Source organism: Taudactylus pleione, unplaced genomic scaffold (genome assembly GCF_031769625.1).
Source record: "Taudactylus pleione unplaced genomic scaffold, aTauple2 ptg000488l, whole genome shotgun sequence".
NCBI classification, from domain to species: Eukaryota; Metazoa; Chordata; class Amphibia; order Anura; family Myobatrachidae; genus Taudactylus; species Taudactylus pleione.
This window is the reverse complement of record NW_028284890.1, coordinates 1,065,700-1,084,701: the sequence shown is the minus strand read 5'-3', so window position 1 is coordinate 1,084,701 and position 19,002 is coordinate 1,065,700. Positions and strand designations below refer to the sequence as shown.

Sequence of the window (19,002 nt, the reverse complement as noted above, 5' to 3'; positions counted from 1 at the left end):
GAACATCCTGTAAAGGTTGGAATGGATGCATCATTAGGGAATTTAAAGCCAAGTTCAAGTCCCAATGAGCTACAAAAGATTTGATGGTTGGACGGATTCTTTTAATAGCCTGGCAGAATCTTTTAATGAAATCTTCTTCTGACAGCCTTCTATAGAATAGGACACTCAATGCTGCTTGATAGGTGAAATTGTCTGACTTTTTGAAAACCTCTCATGTAGGAATTGCAAGACTTGCAGAGTTATTGGCTTGGTAACCTCCTCAGCAGACCCTTTCCAGGTAATAAATCTCTTCCAGACTTTATCATTTCTTCCCTGCTTGCAGCAGGACTTGGATTACTTGGTCGGTTAGGCCTTTATCCTTCAACTGGTTCCGCCTAATCTCCATGCCTTCAGAGTTTTTGTGGGTATGGGTGGTTAACTGGCCCCTGATGTAGAAGATCTGGCCTCACTGGCAGAGTCCACAGCTCCTGTACTGCCAAGAACATGGCAGTTGCAAACCACACTCTCCTTGGCCAGAAAGAAAGAATCGCCACTACCTCCACCTGGTCTTCTCATCTGTTTTAAAACTCAAGCTATTATTGGGAATGGCGGGAAGATATAACCCAGTTGGAACTTCCATTGTATTGAGAGAGCATCCACTGCTTTTGTCTCAGGAAGATAATATTTGGAAAATAAGTTTTCTACCTTCCTGTTGAGATGTGTTGCCATCAAGTCCACATCAGGCTGGCCAAATTTGTTTACAATAATTCGGAACACGTCGCCATTCATCTCCCGCTCTCCTGGAAGAACTTTCCTGCTGAGGAATTCTGCCAATACATTCTGTTTCCCAGGCACATGCATTGCTGTTAGAGATTTCAGATTCTTTTCTGCCAATCTCATAATTTTTGCTGTGTCCTGCATTAATAAAATACTTCTTGTTTATGATTCAGATGCCCCATAACAGTTAGGGTTAGGCACTAAGGGGGGAGGGTTAGGTTTAGGATGCGGGGAGGGGGAGGTTAGGTTTAGGCACTGGGGAGGGAGGGTTAGGGTAGGGGTTAGTGTTACTATACTTACATATGGGTGTCAGGATTCTCACTGTTGAACTTCCACTGTCGGTATTCTGACCAGCGGCATCTTGACCGGCAGGAACTCATGGCCTATAACTTTTAGCCTCAATTGTTGTCTGGAGGATGTAGGCAAAGAAAATCTATTCCTTCTATCTTGCGGCAGCCTGACTGATTTTTCAAAAGATGATCTCTGTGTCATAGCATCAAGTTCAGCGCTAAATAGTAAGGTACCTTCAAACGGTAATGTTGCCAGCCTATTCGTGGAATGGGCATCTGCCACCCAAGCTCGTATTCATAAAGCTCTCCTTTCTGGTACACACCAGACACTAGAGACCTTGCTGAGAAAGATGTCACATCCAGAGATGCTTCACATAGGAATTCTATGGCCTTTTGCATAATCTACAAATGTCTCATTATATAAGGCTTAGAAATCTTCTCCTCTAGATCCATATGCATATTAGAACTCCGCAGCCTAAGGGACCTAGCTACTGAGGCTGTCGCCACTCCAGATTTTAAAGACGCCACAGAAGAAATGTGCAATCTTCTAAGAGAATTTTCCATTCTTCTGTCCATAGAACCACAAAATGTTGCACCATCTTCCCAGGGTATCGTAGTTCTAGAAGTTAATTCTGCCACAGCTGCATCTACCTTAGTCACTACACACCAATTAAGGAACTGATCACCCCTAAAGGGATACATATGCTCTATCCAGGACAATTTTTCTTGTCTCCTATCCAAATTCTGCCACTCCTTAGAAATTCACTCTTTCATTACTCTATGCACAGAAAATCATTGACCTTTTTCTATCCTATCCTCAAATAACGGATCGTGTTCCCCTGAAGGAACCACAGCTGCTTTATAATTCATGGTTTTCTAGATATTTTTTTTAGCATACTTTCAACCAGGTCAACATTAAACATTCTAGCTTATTCCCTTATCTCACCGGATTATTCACTGGAAATGTCACATAATTCATCTTCCAAAGGCTCCTCTGAGGAAACTGCACCATCATAATTTAGGGGGATGTAGTCAATTTACCTCCGATCAGGATGCCGGCAGTCAAAATCCCAGTGCTGGAATCCCGACATCAGTTGAGATGCCGACGCCTGGAATCCTGACAGCCAGCAGCCCGATCGTAAGTACAGCGGGCCGGGTAGTTGTTTGCAGCGGGGGAAGGTTATGTTTAGGCACCACGGGGAGGCTAGGGTTAGGCTGTGAAGAGGGGGGCTTAGGGTTATGCACCCCCAGGGGGAGTTAAGGTTAGGCACAAAGGGGGGAGGGTTAGGCACTAACCGGAAGAATTAGAGTTTGGGGTAGGGAGGGTTAGGATGCAGGAAGGAGGGTTAGGGTGTGAATGGGCTGGGTTGATACTTATCTGGCCCCTTTCGGGATTCTGAGCATCTGAATGCCGCTGTCGTTCTCCCATACCTATCCCTAATTTAGGATAGTTTGAGATCTAGACCTTTTTTTTCATAATTCTTTGATCATTCAAAATACAATTTAGTACATAAGAAAAAAACGGGTCAGAGAGACCCAATACAGACCAAATTTTATAAACAATACTAAACAAAGAAAAGAAAAATAAAAGCTACTCAAAATACTTGGTAGAAAAGAGAGGGGTAAACAGAGGGTAAGAGAGGAGGAAGTAGGGGGGGAGGGGGGAAGAGGAGACGACACATCTTCCAAAGAACCAATACATATCAAATATCTTCTGGACGGTAATCATCAGTCGTTGCCCATGGGTCGCTGTACAGAGTGTGTGGAAGAAAAAGGGGGACTATACTCAGCAGTCAGCCAAGGAGTCCAAACTTGAGAAAAAACATGCCCTCGATCATGGAGGTAATAAGTTATCTCCTCCATGGTCGCAACATGCCAAATCTGATAAGAGAGGAGTGGTGGGGAGGTCTTTTTCCAATTTAGAGCGATAAGGGATTTTGCTGCTGCGAGGATGTGTGCAGCCAATTTTTTTGAAAATTTGCCAATATTCGGGGGTGAATAGAACAATAAAAATATCCAAGGATCTTTTTGAAATTGGAGCTTCCAGAAGAGAATTTAGTAGTCCATGAACCGAGTCCCAGAAGGGGACAATAATTGGACAGGTCCACCAGATATGGATCATAGGGCCTGATTCAGACCCACTCGCGAGCGGCTGTCCGCTCGCAAGTGGGTCGATGTTATGGACTGAGCATGCGCACGACGGAGGGAGCTCCGTCGTGCGCATGCGCCAGACGGAGGGAGCTCCGTCGTGCGCATGCGCCAGACGCGACGAGCGAAGGAAAGTCCTTCGCTCGTTGTGTCCGATCAAAGGGGGCGTGCTGTCAATGTTGATTGACAGCACGCCCCCTTTGGTGGGCGTGCCGGGGGCGTGCCTCCCTGACGGGGGCGTTCCCACGGGAACGCCTCCCGTCAGAAGCCGGCCCACTGACATCACTAGTGATGTCAGTGGGAGTGATTTTGGCTCTGATAGAGCCAAAATCACTCCGGAGCTTGCGGTTGAAAACCTCAACCGCAGGCTCCGGCTCGCAAATTCGATGGTCGCGATGGTCGCGATGGTCTCGACCATCGCGACCATCACAATGCACGCTCGTATAGCCTGTGGGTGGTGACCCACAGCTATACGAGCGTCCAGGAGGACGCTCCATGAAAATGGAGCCCGGCCCTCATTCAGAGCGTGCGCTCTGCTCAGAGCGTACGGCTCTGAATGAGGGCCATAGTGCCCCTGCAGCCACAGTCCCGCCAACAATCGGGTGAAGAAGATAGAAACATTCTATGAAGTCTTTCAGGAGTATAATACCACCTATAATAAATTTTATATGCAGTCTCCTTGATTTTGGTTGCAATAGAACTTTGGCTATCCCAGTCTCATGTCGCCCCAAGCCTCATCATTCGGAGGAGATCCAAGATCTGAGATCTAGACCTTTTAACACTCTGCATCCCCAAAAGCTCTTCTCTGGACACACAAGTTTTCTTCATCCATTCCATTGACTCCTGAAGCTGCTTAGACTGATTAGCAATAGAAACTGGATTGTCCTCACAATCCCCACACAAAGTTTTATCCAGAGTCCCAGGAAAAATCGTATCACAGACAGCACATGTTAAGGATAAATGCTTCTCCTTAGCCCCTTTTTCCTAGGTCCTAAAGTTACTGCAGACACACTGAATATAACAATAAAACCTGTCACTACCTAAAAATAACAGAGTAAAACCAAGCTCTTTAGAAAAGGACTTACCACTTTTGGGCATTATAAGGCTTATGGGGAAAGGTTCTTTATCCATTTCTTAGCAGAGGTTCAATCCAGTAAGCAGCTCAGTAGCAATTCACAGCCACAACTCAGTTACTATGTTTGCTCTGTGGTAGCCGGCGTCATCTATAAAGAGGCAGAGTTCCCTTGGTTAGCTGCTGCACATGCGCGACCTGACCCGCTCGGCATGCTGGGACACGTGACCCGCTGTGCACTGTGGGTCTTCCACAATCCCTGAAGTAGCAGGGAACTGCTCTGTTCATACACCCGATGGCCCGGCTCTACAGCAGCCACATGGGTAAGTCAAATGGCCGCTTGGATAGAAAGTTCCAGCCCCTCCAGCGGCAGTATGGGCAGGAATCTGAAAAGGCCACGCTCCCAACACCGTGGCCATTGTCCAGGGTGACTGTTGGTACAGTCCCGGCAGCACACTTTTTGGGCAGGATTCTGTAAAGGCCACACTCCCAGGTGCTGTATTCTCTCCCTCGAGGTGCCACCCCGCACAGTCACGGAAAACACGCATATGCTGGCTAAAAAAGGGAGGTAACCCCTGACAGAAAAAAATAAACTTTCCTACACAATCTCCACTCACTACGAGACAGAAGAAAAGACACAGAGGGAAGAAGAGGAGTGAGGCTATATACCAGCAGGTGGGTGGTCCCTAGAAAACATCCTGTCTAAACTATAGGAGATGGAATGTTATCCCATTGTAACGGTTGTCACGGGGGATCGTAGAAAAAAAATTATTAGTATGCAGCATATGTTGCTTTATATGTTTCTTTGTAGTCCTCGCTATTGTATAGCCTTTGTACGTCCTATGGTCAGGGCTGCCAAGGAGGACTAAAGGCGAAAATAGTGATTTATGTACCTGATAATTCCTATTTCTCCCAGCACTCCATGGCGGCCCAGTGTTCCCACCTATCTTGGTTCATATTATATATTTCTAGCTTGGGAAGTTTTTCAAAGACACAGGGCCTGATTCAGACGCGCTCGCAAGCGCTATGCGCTCGCGAGCGGGTCAATGTTTGGTCACTGCGCATGCGCACACCGGAGCTGGCTCCGACGTGCGCATGTGCGAGACCCGGATAGCAACAGGCGCTCTGTCACTACAGGTCTCGCACCAAAGCGGGGCAGCTGTCGATTTTGATTGACAGCTTGCCCCATTTTGGAGGCGGGCAGGGGGGGGTGGCTGGCCAAACGGAGGCGTTCCCGAAGGAACGCCTGCCATTTGGGGGCGGCCCCACTGACATCACGAGTGATGTCAGTGGGTGAGCTTCCGGCTCTAATAGAGCCGAAAGCGCACTGGGGCTTGCGGGAACGAGACCCTCCCACAAGAGTCTAGTCGCTAGCCGCGATGGTCGAGACCATCACCTGGCCGCTCGCAATAGCTGTGGGTGGTCACCCACAGCTAAGCGACCGACCAGGAGACCGCACAAAAAAAAAAAAGAAAAACGCCAGCTCTGAATCAGGCGCACAGTGTGTCAAATAACCTGGGTGTAAACTTAACCAGTGAGGTTAAGGGGCGGATTTCAGTGGCAATAGCGGGCAGACATACACCAGCTGGGACCTGTATACTATCTGCAGGAGGAGCAGAACAGGGTAGTCACACACCAGCTGGGATCTGTACACTGTATCAGCAGGAAGAGCAGAAGCGGGTAGTCACACACCAGCTGGGACCTGTACACTATGTGCAGGAGGAGCAGGAGCCGGTAGTCGCACACTAGCTGGGATCTGTACACTGTATCAGCAGGAAGAGCAGAAGCGGGTAGTCACACACCAGCTTGGATCTGTACACTGTATCAGCAGGAAGAGCAGAAGCGGGTAGTCACACACCAGCTGGGATTTGTGCACTGTATCAGCAGGAAGAACAGAAGCGGGTAGTCACACACCAGTTGGGATCTGTACACTGTATCAGCAGGAAGAGCAGAAGTGCGTAGTCACACACCAGCTGGGATCTGTGCACTGTATCAGCAGGAAGAGCAAAAGCGAGTAGTTACACACCAGCTGGGATCTATACACTGTATCAGCAGGAGGAGCAAACGCGAGTAGTCACACACCAGCTGGGATCTGTACACTGTATCAGCAGGAAGAGCAGAAGCGGGTAGTCACACACCAGCTTGGATCTGTACACTGTATCAGCAGGAAGAGCAGAAGGGGGTAGTCACACACCAGCTGGGATCTGTACACTGTATCAGCAGGAGGAGCAAAAGCGAGTAGTTACACACCAGCTTGGATCTGTACACTGTATCGGCAGGAAGAGCAGAAGCGGGTAGTTGCACACCAGCTGGGATCTGTACACTGTATCAGCAGGAAGAGCAGAAGCGGGTAGTCACACACCAGCTTGGATCTGTACACTGTATCAGCAGGAAGAGCAGAAGGGGGTAGTCACACACCAGCTGGGATCTGTACACTGTATCAGCAGGAGGAGCAAAAGCGAGTAGTTACACACCAGCTTGGATCTGTACACTGTATCGGCAGGAAGAGCAGAAGCGGGTAGTTGCACACCAGCTGGGATCTGTACACTGTATCAGCAGGAAGAGCAGAAGCGGGTAGTCACACACCAGCTTGGATCTGTACACTGTATCAGCAGGAAGAGCAGAAGCGGGTAGTCACACACCAGCTGGGATCTGTGCACTGTATCAGCAGGAGGAGCAAAAGCGAGTAGTCACACACCAGCTGGGATCTGTACACTGTATCAGCAGGAGGAACAGAAGCGGGTAGTCACACACCAGTTGGGATCTGTACACTGTATCAGCAGGAAGAGCAGAAATGAGTAGTCACACACCAGCTGGGATCTGTGCACTGTATCAGCAGGAAGAGCAAAAGCGAGTAGTTACACACCAGCTGGGATCTATACACTGTATCAGCAGGAGGAGCAAACGCGAGTAGTCACACACCAGCTGGGATCTGTACACTGTATCAGCAGGAAGAGCAGACGCGGGTAGTCACATACCAGCTGGGATCTGTACACTGTATCAGCAGGAAGAGCAGAAGCGGGTAGTCGCACGCCAGCTGGGATCTGTACACTGTATCAGCAGGAGGAGCAAACGCGAGTAGTCGCACACCAGCTGGGATCTGTACACTGTATCAGCAGGAAGAGCAGACGTGGGTAGTCACACACCAGCTGGGATCTGTACACTGTATCAGCAGGAAGAGCAGAAGCGGGTAGTCACACACCAGCTGGGATCTGTACACTGTATCAGCAGGAAGAGCAGAAGCGGGTAGTCGCACGCCAGCTGGGATCTGTACACTGTATCAGCAGGAAGAGCAAAAGCGGGTAGTCACGCACCAGCTGGGATCTGTACACTGTATCCGCAGGAAGAGCAGAAGAGGGTAGTCACACACCAGCTGGGATCTGTACACTGTATCAGCAGGAAGAGCAGAAGCGGGTAGTCACACACCAGCTGGGATCTGTACACAGTGCAGAAACACCAGCACTTATGGATGTTTTCCAGTTAATATAAAGTGACCATGCTTCTGTCTCCACACTCTGGCCCTCATTCAGAGGCGGTCGGAGGATGCAAGCGGTCGCTCAGAAACTGGGCGACCTCTTGCATCCTGACCGGCCGCCTCTGTTTCAGTCGTTAGGCTGTGGGTTTACACCCACAGCTCTAATGACCGCTAGGGTGATGGTCGCGATGGTCAGCGACCATCGGGGCTTACGACGAGACCCTAGGGTAGGGTCTCACTTGTCGTAAGCCCTGGAGAGCTTCTGGCTCTGTCAGAGCCGGAAGCTCTCCACTGACATCACTAGTGATGTCAGTGGGGCCTCCCCCAAACGGCAGGCGTTCCCATGGGAACGCCTCCGTTTGGGCTGCCACCCCCCCAGCCCACCTTCCAAACGGGGCAAGCTGTCAATCAACATCGAAAGCTCGCCCCCTTTGGAAAGAGACCCACTACGACCGGCGCTGTCGGTCGTAGCGGGTCTCACGCATGCGCACGAAGGAGCCGGCTCCCTCGTGCGCATGCGCACTGGACAAACATCGAGGCGGCCGTGCGGTCGTAGACCGTACGGCCGCCTCTGAATGAAGCCCACTGTACCTCATAGTATCCAGTGTCCCTCAGAGGACTGAGATAGAAGGATACATAATGTAAGTATAGAAATCCAATATTTTATTTTCTGACCTGTGTGCATCTAATACACTAATATTCTTAATGGAACATACATTTTTAATGTGTTATTATTTTATGGGTCATTTAGAGTGAAGATCTGACTGATATCAAAGTAGAAGATGTAGAGGGAGAAGAAAAGACGTATGTGACTGATATGAAGACAGAAGATATAGAGGGAGAAGAAGAGACGTATGTGACTGATATGAAGGCAGAAGATATAGAGGGAGAAGAAGAGATGTATGTGACTGATATCAAAGTAGAAGATATTGAGGGAGAAGAAAAGACGTATATGACTGATATAAAGGCAGAAAATATAGAGGGAGAAGAAGAGACGTATATGAGAAGTGATCAGCAGTGTAAGAAGGAGGAAATCCCTACAGATATCAGCACAGGTGAGTAATAAACACTTATTACAGAATAGTCACATTCTCTGCACCATGATATAGTGTTCAGTTAGATTTTAACCATCTTATTATATGTGTGGAGTTTGTGTGTTCTACCCGTTTTGAGTGGATTTCCTTTCAAATCCCCCAAAAATACTGGTATGTTAATTGACTTCTCACACAATGCACCTGTGTGTTCGGGTATTTAGATAGTAAGCTCCAATGTGTGTGGCACATGTTAATAACTACATATCTTGCATATAGCACTAAGATTGGCTTATTATAAGTAAACATGAATAATAATTCAGTCACTACAATCTCTTATTCTACACCCTCCTCTGCCCCTATTATAATCCTGCTTTCCTCCCTTACATCATGTCACTGTGTGTTACCAGACCAGAGATCTGACCAGTCTCCTCCCCACACTCTCTGGTGTATGTCATACATCAGGAGCCATCAGCCTCTATTATACTCCTGCTCTCCCCCTCACATCATGTCACTGTGTTACCTGCCCAGAGATCTGACCAGTGTCCTCCCCACACTCTCTGGTGTATCTCATACATCAGGAGCCATCAGCCCCTATTATACTCCTGCTCTCCCCCTCACATCATGTCACTGTGTGTTACCAGCCCAGAGATCTGACCAGTCTCCTCCCCACACTCTCTGGTGTATCTCATACATCAGGAGCCATCAGCACCTATTATATTCCTGCTCTCCCCCTCACATCATGTCACTGTGTGTTACCAGCCCAGAGATCTGACCAGTCTCCTCCCCACACTCTCTGGTGTATCTCATACATCAGGAGCCATCAGCACCTATTATACTCCTGCTCTCCCCCTCACATCATGTCACTATGTGTTACTAGCCCAGAGATCTGACCAGTCTCCTCCCCACACTCTCTGGTGTATCTCATACATCAGGAGCCATCAGCCCCTATTATACTCCTGCTCTCCTCCTCACATCATGTCACTGTGTGTTACCAGCCCAGATATCTGACCAGTCTCCTCTCTCTGGTGTATCTTGTATATCAGTACATGGGATGTCACTATAATGATTAAATCACTGGCTAAGGTAATGAGACCCCATGATCCTTCTCATGCACAGCTACATGTAATAGCCATTATCTTACTTGAGTAATATGTGACTGATTTTCAATGTGCTGCATACTACACATCACAATGCACACGTCACATGAACTCCACCTTCTCACACACACACAGAGCTATAACCACACACCCGTCATTGCACAATGGCTTCCTCCAGTCTCTCTGCTTAGATGCTCTGTACTGTTGCGCTTTTTCTGCCGACCTGTCTCTGAATCCTGCTCTGTCCTTCTGTTTTGCTCTTTCTGCTGTTGCCCGTCTGTGCCCTGCGCCTTTCTAGTACCCTGTCCCTCTGCCTCCCCCGCTTTACACCTGTGCCATTCCCCTACCCTGTTCTGCTGCCTCCCCCGCTCTGTGCCCTGCGCCATTCCGTTACCCTGTCCTGCTGCCTCCTCCACTCTGTGCCCTGTGCTATTCCCCTACCCTGTTCTGCTGCCTCCCCCACTCTGTGCCCTGCGCCATTCCGCTACCCTGTCCTGCTGCCTCCCCTCTCTGTGCCCTGTACCATTCCCCTACCCTGTGCTGCTGCCCCCCGCTCTGTGCCGCCATCATTCTGTGTTGCTCTGTCCTATCGCTCTCCTTCCCTCTCAGCGGTTATATACAGTGACTCATTACCCTAATTTAGTAACATGACTCTGGTGGGGCTACTCTCCCTGAGGATGACCAGAGGACCATATAGAGGCTGATTTTACTACATATATATCCTGGGGAACTTTGTGTAGTGACGCATTTGGTGATTAGCCCACATGTTTCCCGTGTGTATGTGTGAGGACGGTATAGATGGATATTGTGGCTAATGAGGCTTCCTGCTCTGTGATGAAGGCTAGGGAACGTTACCCAGCAAAGTCTGCATTCGGGGTGAGATTTCCATTGGTGATGTACCATCTTCATATCTATGTGGAGTTTGTATGTTTTTCCTTCAAACCCTCCAAAAATCATAGTGGTAGGTTGCTTGGCTTCTGACACAAAATTATCTTAGTGTGGGTACATGTGTATCCATGTGGTAGGGATTCTAGATTTTAAACTCCACTGGGGCAGGGACTGATGTGAACGGACAAATATTCTTTGTAAAGTGCTGGTAATGTGTGTGGGCTGTATAAAGATCTCATAATACATTTATTGTATTCCCAGCAGATGGACGCACAAGCAGGAATGACTTGGAGGGAGATCTCATCTTGTCTACAGATATTAAGATAGAAGATAACATCACACAGGAATCTCCAGGAGACAAATCAGTTATACTTAATAAACATCCAGTACCTCACAGTGCAGATATATCATCTGATCCCTCTAATCATGAGGACTGTTCTCCTGATACCTCAGCTTTTGTTACACATAGTGCAGCTCATACACCTGCTACAGTGTTTGCCTGTTCTGAGTGTGGGAAATGTTTACATGTAAATTGTTTCTTCTTACACATGAGAGACATCACACAAATGAGAAGCAATTTCCATGCTCTGAGTGTGGGAAATATTTTACACGGAAATCATATCTTGTTAGACATGAGAGAATTCACACAGGTGAGAAACCATTTCCATGTTCTGAATGTGGGAAATATTTTACACGGAAATCAGGTCTTGTTATACATCAGAGATGTCACACAGGTGAGAAGCCATTTCCATGTTCTGAATGTGGGAAATGTTTTACACAGAAATCAGATCTTGTTACACATCAGAGAAGTCACACAGGTGAGAAACCATTTCCATGCTCTGAGTGTGGAAAATGTTTTACACAAAAATCGCATCTTGTTAGACATCACCTATCACATAGGAGAAAAGCATTTTTCTGAGCTGATACAAAACAGCGTTGTAGCAACACTCCAGCCACACAGTAACAGTTTAAGTTATCCATCCGCAGATAATTGGGATGTGTGTCAATATAAAAAGAGGAGGGCTATACAGTGCTAGAGAAAACTAAACAATGATACATAATTAATATAGGGCTTGATAAAGATGCAATAAAAATTTATAGTATTTAATAGTAACACCCCTAGGGGCAGTGACAGATTTCACTGTGTCATCAGTAGGTGATCTGGATGTGCTAACTGAATTCGCTTCACTAAGATGGTTTCAACTAATCAAACTCATCACTATCACCTGATATCTCTGTGGTCTTCTAGACTAGATAGACAAGAGTCACCGGGTCCTACCGACCCCCAAGATATGTTATAATCCTCTGTGTGACTTCACTTATGTGATTTTATACCTTTTTGTTTATATGTGTATGTATGTATATTATTTATTTATTATCAGTTACTTATATAGCGCGCACACATATTCTGGAATGCTTTGAATATTTGGCCATTCACATCAGTGGATATTACACTATATTCCCTACCATTTGCTCACACACTAGAGTTCATTTTGTTTGGAGACAATTTACCTACCAGTATATTTTTGGAACTTTGGGAGGAACCCGGAGTACCCGGAGAAGACCACGCTATCACAGGGAGAATATACAACCTCCACACAGTTAGGGCCATATTAAGAATTGAAGCCATGACCTCAGTGCTGTGAGGCAGTAATGCTAACCATTACACCATCTGTGTATGTATATATTATATATCAGTATGATTCCATATTCGAATATACCAAGATATCTTACGGGAGGTTCTCATTATGCCTAAATCTAAGCTATCCATATTCTACATAATTACAGATGAAGGTTTCAATACGGACGTAGGATGAATAATAATTGAATAACTTGGTTATACTGTATATTTAATAGATCACTAAAGATTAAGGAGGGAATTCAATTAGCCGCTTTTTGCTCCATAGGAAAAATCCACAAAAAGTTTTCAGCACCTCCTGAGTAGGTGATAAAAAGTGCACAACTCCTATTTTAGGCCAAAAATGTCAGGACTTGGTTTAGAACCACTGGGACACCCTCCTGTATGACTAATTAGGAAAAAAGAATGTTATAATTAGCTTAATTTGGCCAATATTGACATGTTGGAAAAAGTGGGTTTAAAGTAGTGGGACAGGTTTTTTGGGGGGGCTGTATGGATGGGACAGGTGTTTTTTAGTTTGCAGATAGGCGTTACAAGTGTATTTTTAATGTTTTTTAAAAGTTGCCTATAAGAACCCAAAAATATACTTATATGCATTTTTATGCCCCCCCCCCTAAGAAAGCAGTACATTTATTTTGCAGGAAAAAAAACTTACTGTCATTATTTAACTGTTTTAGAAACGTGCCTATAACAGTCATTCACCCTTTATAAGAACCCCAAATGCTTCTATTAGGGCCACTAATACACTTTTATATTATTATCCTACATCACTTTGCCTTTTTGGGGTACAGGCAGATTTACCTATTTTTTTCTTATAATTATCCTAGCAAAATACATGAAAGATGATCACGTGTGTGCGGCTTTGTGACTTTTGTAATAGATCTGTGCGAATAATGGGGCGAGCATAGCAGAAAGACGAAATGATCGCACAAACGTCATGAAGTGTGCGATAACTTAACACCCGTTAAGTTAAAGCAATATCGTGAGTAATTGAATTCACCCCTAAGTCTCCGATAGGGACCTAGGATGAATATTAATTTGCTATATGTATATAATATACTGTGGTGAGAGGGGTTGTCTCTCATCTTAATTGCCCACATTCTGGTATGATCAACTCCCTCCAAGGGAGAGGAAAACAAGATTAGCACATTCTGCACCTACAAAAGAAGTTTGGAATTCCAGGTTTTCTGGGCTGCACAGCTCAAACTGGTAATATAGAATTCCGGGTTTTCCTGGTCTCCCAGAGCCACTAGGAAGTCAGCAGCATAGGAAGGGTTTAAAACTCTCACACACCTATTGCTCATTGCTCCTGATGCTGGATAAGCTAGCCAGGCGATAGACAGGGGGTGGTGGTTAGCATTAAGTTGCCAGGATCTGGAAGGTCAAAGGGGTATGCTGGGAGAGCATGCCCAAATTGTGGCTGCAAGCCACTGCTGACTGATTAGCACAAGGAGTGCTGAGACTTTTATGTTTGTTTTTGTTATGTGCCTGTATGTGCCCAGGCCTAGCCTCATGTATGCTAAGCTGCAGTGTCTGCTACCATTAAAATGACATTGCTTTACCAAGTACCTGCCTGTTTGGAGTCCTCATTTCAATCCCCGTTGTACAATATTATACTGTAATATATATATATATATATATATATATATATATATATAAATCAGTTCAAGGTCTGGCACTCCAATTTGCTTTCAATGCTACTGCAGGTGCCCTCACAAATACTGAGATAATAACCATAAAGGTGCGGCACTCCAGGCATAAACTAGAAATGATCACAGCTACGGAGATACTTTCTCAACATTTCAATATATTTATCATATTGTCATCAGGATAAATAAGTAACACAACAACATACCTTATATACCTTATCAACCAAGTGTAATGGTGGCTTCCAGGCTGGGATCACATTCCCGCCCCAGCAGCGTGCTCATTGTAGACCTCATCAACAAAGAACACTACAATGATACAGAAGTGTTTACCCATCACCATGGTTACAAAGTTAAAGGAACAGCAAAATCAAGTAACATAGCTATACAAAAATATACATTGTAGCAGAGATGAGGCTTATAGTCACCATACAATGTAATATCATAAAACATATGTCCTATAGTTTAATGGTTACGTCGCTTCACAAAAATACACTTTGTAATTTTATTGGAAACATGAATATGGGATACTATCATTCAATCCTTTAGGGTGATGTATCCATCTCGCCTCTATAATAACTTAAGAGGGCGATTCCCACCTCTTAACGATGGAAACTCAATCATTCAATATCTGAGACTTCTTAGCGCATGTTTAAATTCCTGGAAGTGGCGAGCAACAGTTTGCTCCCACCACTTGTAAGTGCGGCACGAATAGCCGCTCTATGTTGTTCCATGCGTTCTTTACATTTTTGTTCAGTTTTACTGATATAGTTCAGCCCACATGGATAAATTATTCGATAAACTACAAAAGTTGAATCACAATTAAAGTAATGTCATATTTTAAACATTTTACCTGTATGGGGGTGTGCAAATGTATCCCCAGTTAATACTGGCACTTAATGCATGTACATTTAAAGCAGTCTAATTTAGTTCTGCGCAGAAAGTATTGTTTCACTGCACTTTAGTTGAAATTTCAGTTTTTATTAAAATGTCTCTGAGATTACGGCCTCTGGTATAACAAGGCAATAAATTATAATCGGACACATGAACTGCCTCATCTGAGTGCACTAAACCAAACCTTTTTAGCCATTTTGTTGATAATATATGAAGCAGAATGGTATTTATTAACCCATGGAAATTTTGCTAGATCTTCTTCTACAGTCTGGTTTCTGCAGTAATGTTTGTCTTTCCAGAGCTAATACTTTATTTTTACATGTATACAGGTTATTTCTATCATATCCACTTTGTAGATTTTTTTTTATTAATGAGTCAATTTGTAGTTCCGCTGTGCCTATATCACTATTTATTCGTCTAATCCGAATCAACTGGGAATATTGTAAGCCATTGATAAGGCTCCCAGGGTGACAACTTTGAGCTTTCAAAAATGTGTTGCGATCGGTAGGTTTGGAATATACGGTGGTTTTAATATGCTTATCTAGAATTACAAGGTTTACATCAAGAAAATCAATATTATTACAACTAAATTGATATGTGAATTTCACTAGGCTGTCTGAGCTATTATGATCATCTGTCAGATCACAAAGAATTTGTTTATCTCCACACGAAACAATTAAGAGATCAAATATGAATCTACTAAACAGTAAAATTTGATCAACCATTTTCTTATTTGCAAAAAAATATTTGATGTTCAACTGCAAACATGAATATATTTGCATATGACGGAGCCACAGCAGAACCCATAGCGCAGCCTTGAGTCTGAAGAAAAAAATGGTCATCATACACAAAATAATTATTATTCAAAAGCAAATCAAATAAATAAAGTATAATCTCAATTTGTGTCATGTCATAATTACTTTCTTAATGTAAAAAAAAAAATTCTTAAGACATAAGGCTCATGGCATGCGGAATTATGGTATATAGATTGATAACATCAACACTAAAGAACCAACATTCATCAGGAAGTTCTGATAGTGTACCCAGTTTATTCAACAATCTAGTTGTATCCAAAAGAAATGTAGTTTATTTTTTAATTAATGGTTGAAGTAGAGTCCAAAAATGTCACTTTAGGCTGAAATAAAGAGCCTTGGGCTGACACAATTGGGCGACCTGGAGGCGGGTCTAAGCCCTTATTTATTTTAGGGATAGTAGAGTTGGTACTCGAGGAAATTCTGGTAACAATATTTCTTTGATTTGTTCAGTAATAAGACCACAATCCACTGCTAATGTATTAGTTATGAGTATTAAACAGCTTTTTCTTACAGATGTTAGTTGGATCGCCACTAAGTTTCTTATAAACCAATGGTTCCGGTAATTGTCACACAATTTCTTTGTTATAGTCTGCTAAATCTTGGAAGTACAATGACGCCCCCTTATCAGCGGGGCGAATCATCGGGTTATTGTTGCGTGACAGATTGTTTAAGGCCTGCCGTTCCAATGGAGACAAATTAGGATGTGGTGGTGGTATTATTTTCATATTGTTTTTTACTTCCGGTTCCAATAAACTAGAAAAAGTTTTTATACTTGGATTGTGTGACTGAGGCTCAAACGATGATTTATTTTTAAATTTTTTAGCTGTTGTGGGATCAGGTTTGTAGTTAATGTTTTCTCATCCTTAATTCTTTTAACTTCAACTTGCATGTTAGTTCACGTTTCCCAATATTCCATGTAAATTCATCAAAATTTGTGTTGGGTACAAATGATAGTCCTTTAGATAATAAACTATATTCACTATCGGACAGATCGTAGGAGGAGAGGTTAAAAATGACGTCTTTCTGGATAGTGGTGGACGTCTCACCCATCCCCTGTCTCTTATACTGTTGCCCCCTTCTCATGAATTACAAAGAGAAAAGTCTATTTGCGCTAATACGACACCATTTATTATTAAATAAAAATAGAATAATCGGGGGGTCTGATGTTCACTAAAAAATATATATACATTTATTAGTATATTTTATATGCAATGTATATTTATTGACTAGAATATGACTAGCCATAATGTAAACATTAATAATTAGACATGTAACACATACATAAATACCAACAAATACCGCATATAAAAAAATACGTACAACCAATACATTCGTTGTACGTATTTTTTTTTATATGCGGTATTTATGTGTTATATGTCTAAATATTAATGTTTACGTTATGGCTAGTCATATTCTAATCTAGTCAGTATCAACTAGTTCCCAGATCTGCCGGCCATCCACTTGTACCATCATACAGAACAGGGTGGTTTCTGCCGGAGAGATGGTCTCAGCAGCCATGATGACCATAGATTGGGTTACTTTCCCAGCGCTGCAATCCATCGTTTCATCCTGTTTTGGACAGTGCCACCGCATATGACAGGACTCACCGCAGTTGAAACACACCACAGAAAACAGGGTTTTGTCCTTAGCAACGGGTACCAGGGTTCTGGGCTTCGGGCACTGGTTGCCACCCTTGCTTAGTTTTGGTTAATTTTCCGAAGGTAGAATGCCACTCAACCACCACAGCTAACTCCTCAAATGTCTGGGGGTCAGCTTGCAGGGCCCAATGTTGTATCCCATGGTCTAATAACCGTATAGTTTAAGGCAACAATTTCTACTATGAATAGTGCTGCATGATTTTCTGGCTGTAACCACCCTTTCACGCTTAGCCAGTTGAACTCTGGGAGGCACAGAGGGGTTCAGCCGCCAATCATGGAACTCCTGAGCTTTACTGGGGCCGATCACCACAACCCTGCTAAGAATGGCCAGCTTTAGATGAGGATACGAGCTAGACTTCGCTACTGTCAGGTCAGTATAGGCTCGCTGTGATTCCCCTGTGAGACAGGGAGCTAACCGGGCAGCCCATTCCTCCTCTGGCCACTTTAATCGGGCGGCAGTACGTTCAAAAGTGCACAAGAATGCCTCAATATCACTTGTAGCTGTGCAAAACTTCACGTTCCTGACACCTTTTCTTATTTCCCTCAGCTTCATGCAGTAGCTGGATTTGTGTTTGCTGCTCGGTAGCCAGCTCAAAGCCCGATACACAGGAATTAGTAACTGCTGTACAGAGTGCGCACTCACCAACAGCTCTCATACACAGTGCCAACAACTTAGCTGACAAAGCCTCTGGCAAAACGCAAGTCAGCCAGCCAGATAGGGGGGGTACCTCAATGCGCACTGCGGACCCCCACACCGCAAACCTATTCTTTGGGAGAGATCAGCTACAGGAATCTTTTACTTTATCTTCTCGCTGCTCTCTCAGTTGCCGGTCACCTAATTCCCAGCGCTACTTCGTGCATCAGGAATGTCAGAGTGTCCAGGCACTAACAGCAGAAGCAGTCTACACTGTTCTCTATGTGCCAGTGACTCTCATTCTTCCTCCTATACTCAGTAAGACATTGGAAAGTAGATCCCTGACCTATAAGTGCACAGCCTCTGATTTTCATATCTGATAGATTAAAAAGGTTTGTATCGTATTCTCCCGGGTAGAATGGAGGTACGCCTCTATTATATATCCATTGAGATAACTAATTGGGATGGGTTCCTGGGGAACAGCCGTTTAATATATTGTGTATTTTGCACCTTTGTTTATTGTTGTATTCTCTTCTTTATTTTTGCCTTTGTCACACATGAGGGTCCCTCCCTGATGCACTTTGTTTCATGTCTCTCAGTGTTTGCCTGTGTAAGCCCACTACTGCCAAAGGTACACATACATTGCAGATGCTTGCTGATTGCTATTGCATGTATATACTTTTGTGTTACCTGTGTATCAGGATAGTGCATATAAGGACTATCACCAATTTGGGCTTATTATACTTGTTGTGATGTACATAACATAATATGTTATTATAGCAAACTGCTGATATGTGCAAATGAGTCTGTTCTTTTCTAGTATATAATTGCAGTGCATACGGGACCAATTGTGATATCTCTCATTTGTACAGTGGCTTAGCTGAGTGTAACCTGTTGTGGGTGTGTGACGTGATATCTCTCATTTGTACAGTGGCTTAGCTGAGTGTAACTTGTTG

The 19,002-nt window shown here is 44.3% G+C and overlaps 1 protein-coding gene across 1 annotated transcript in view; it reads left to right on the top strand.

Moving 5' to 3' along the window:
• The window catches only part of LOC148502631 (uncharacterized), a 72,042-nt gene extending 60,281 nt beyond the window's left edge, over window positions 1-11,761 (top strand). The window contains 1 exon segment of the mRNA XM_088449563.1: window positions 11,337-11,761. Within this exon segment, the coding sequence (XP_088305689.1) occupies window positions 11,337-11,679 (343 nt within the window). The 3' untranslated portion in view covers window positions 11,680-11,761.
• The last annotated feature ends 7,241 nt before the right edge of the window (window positions 11,762-19,002 follow it).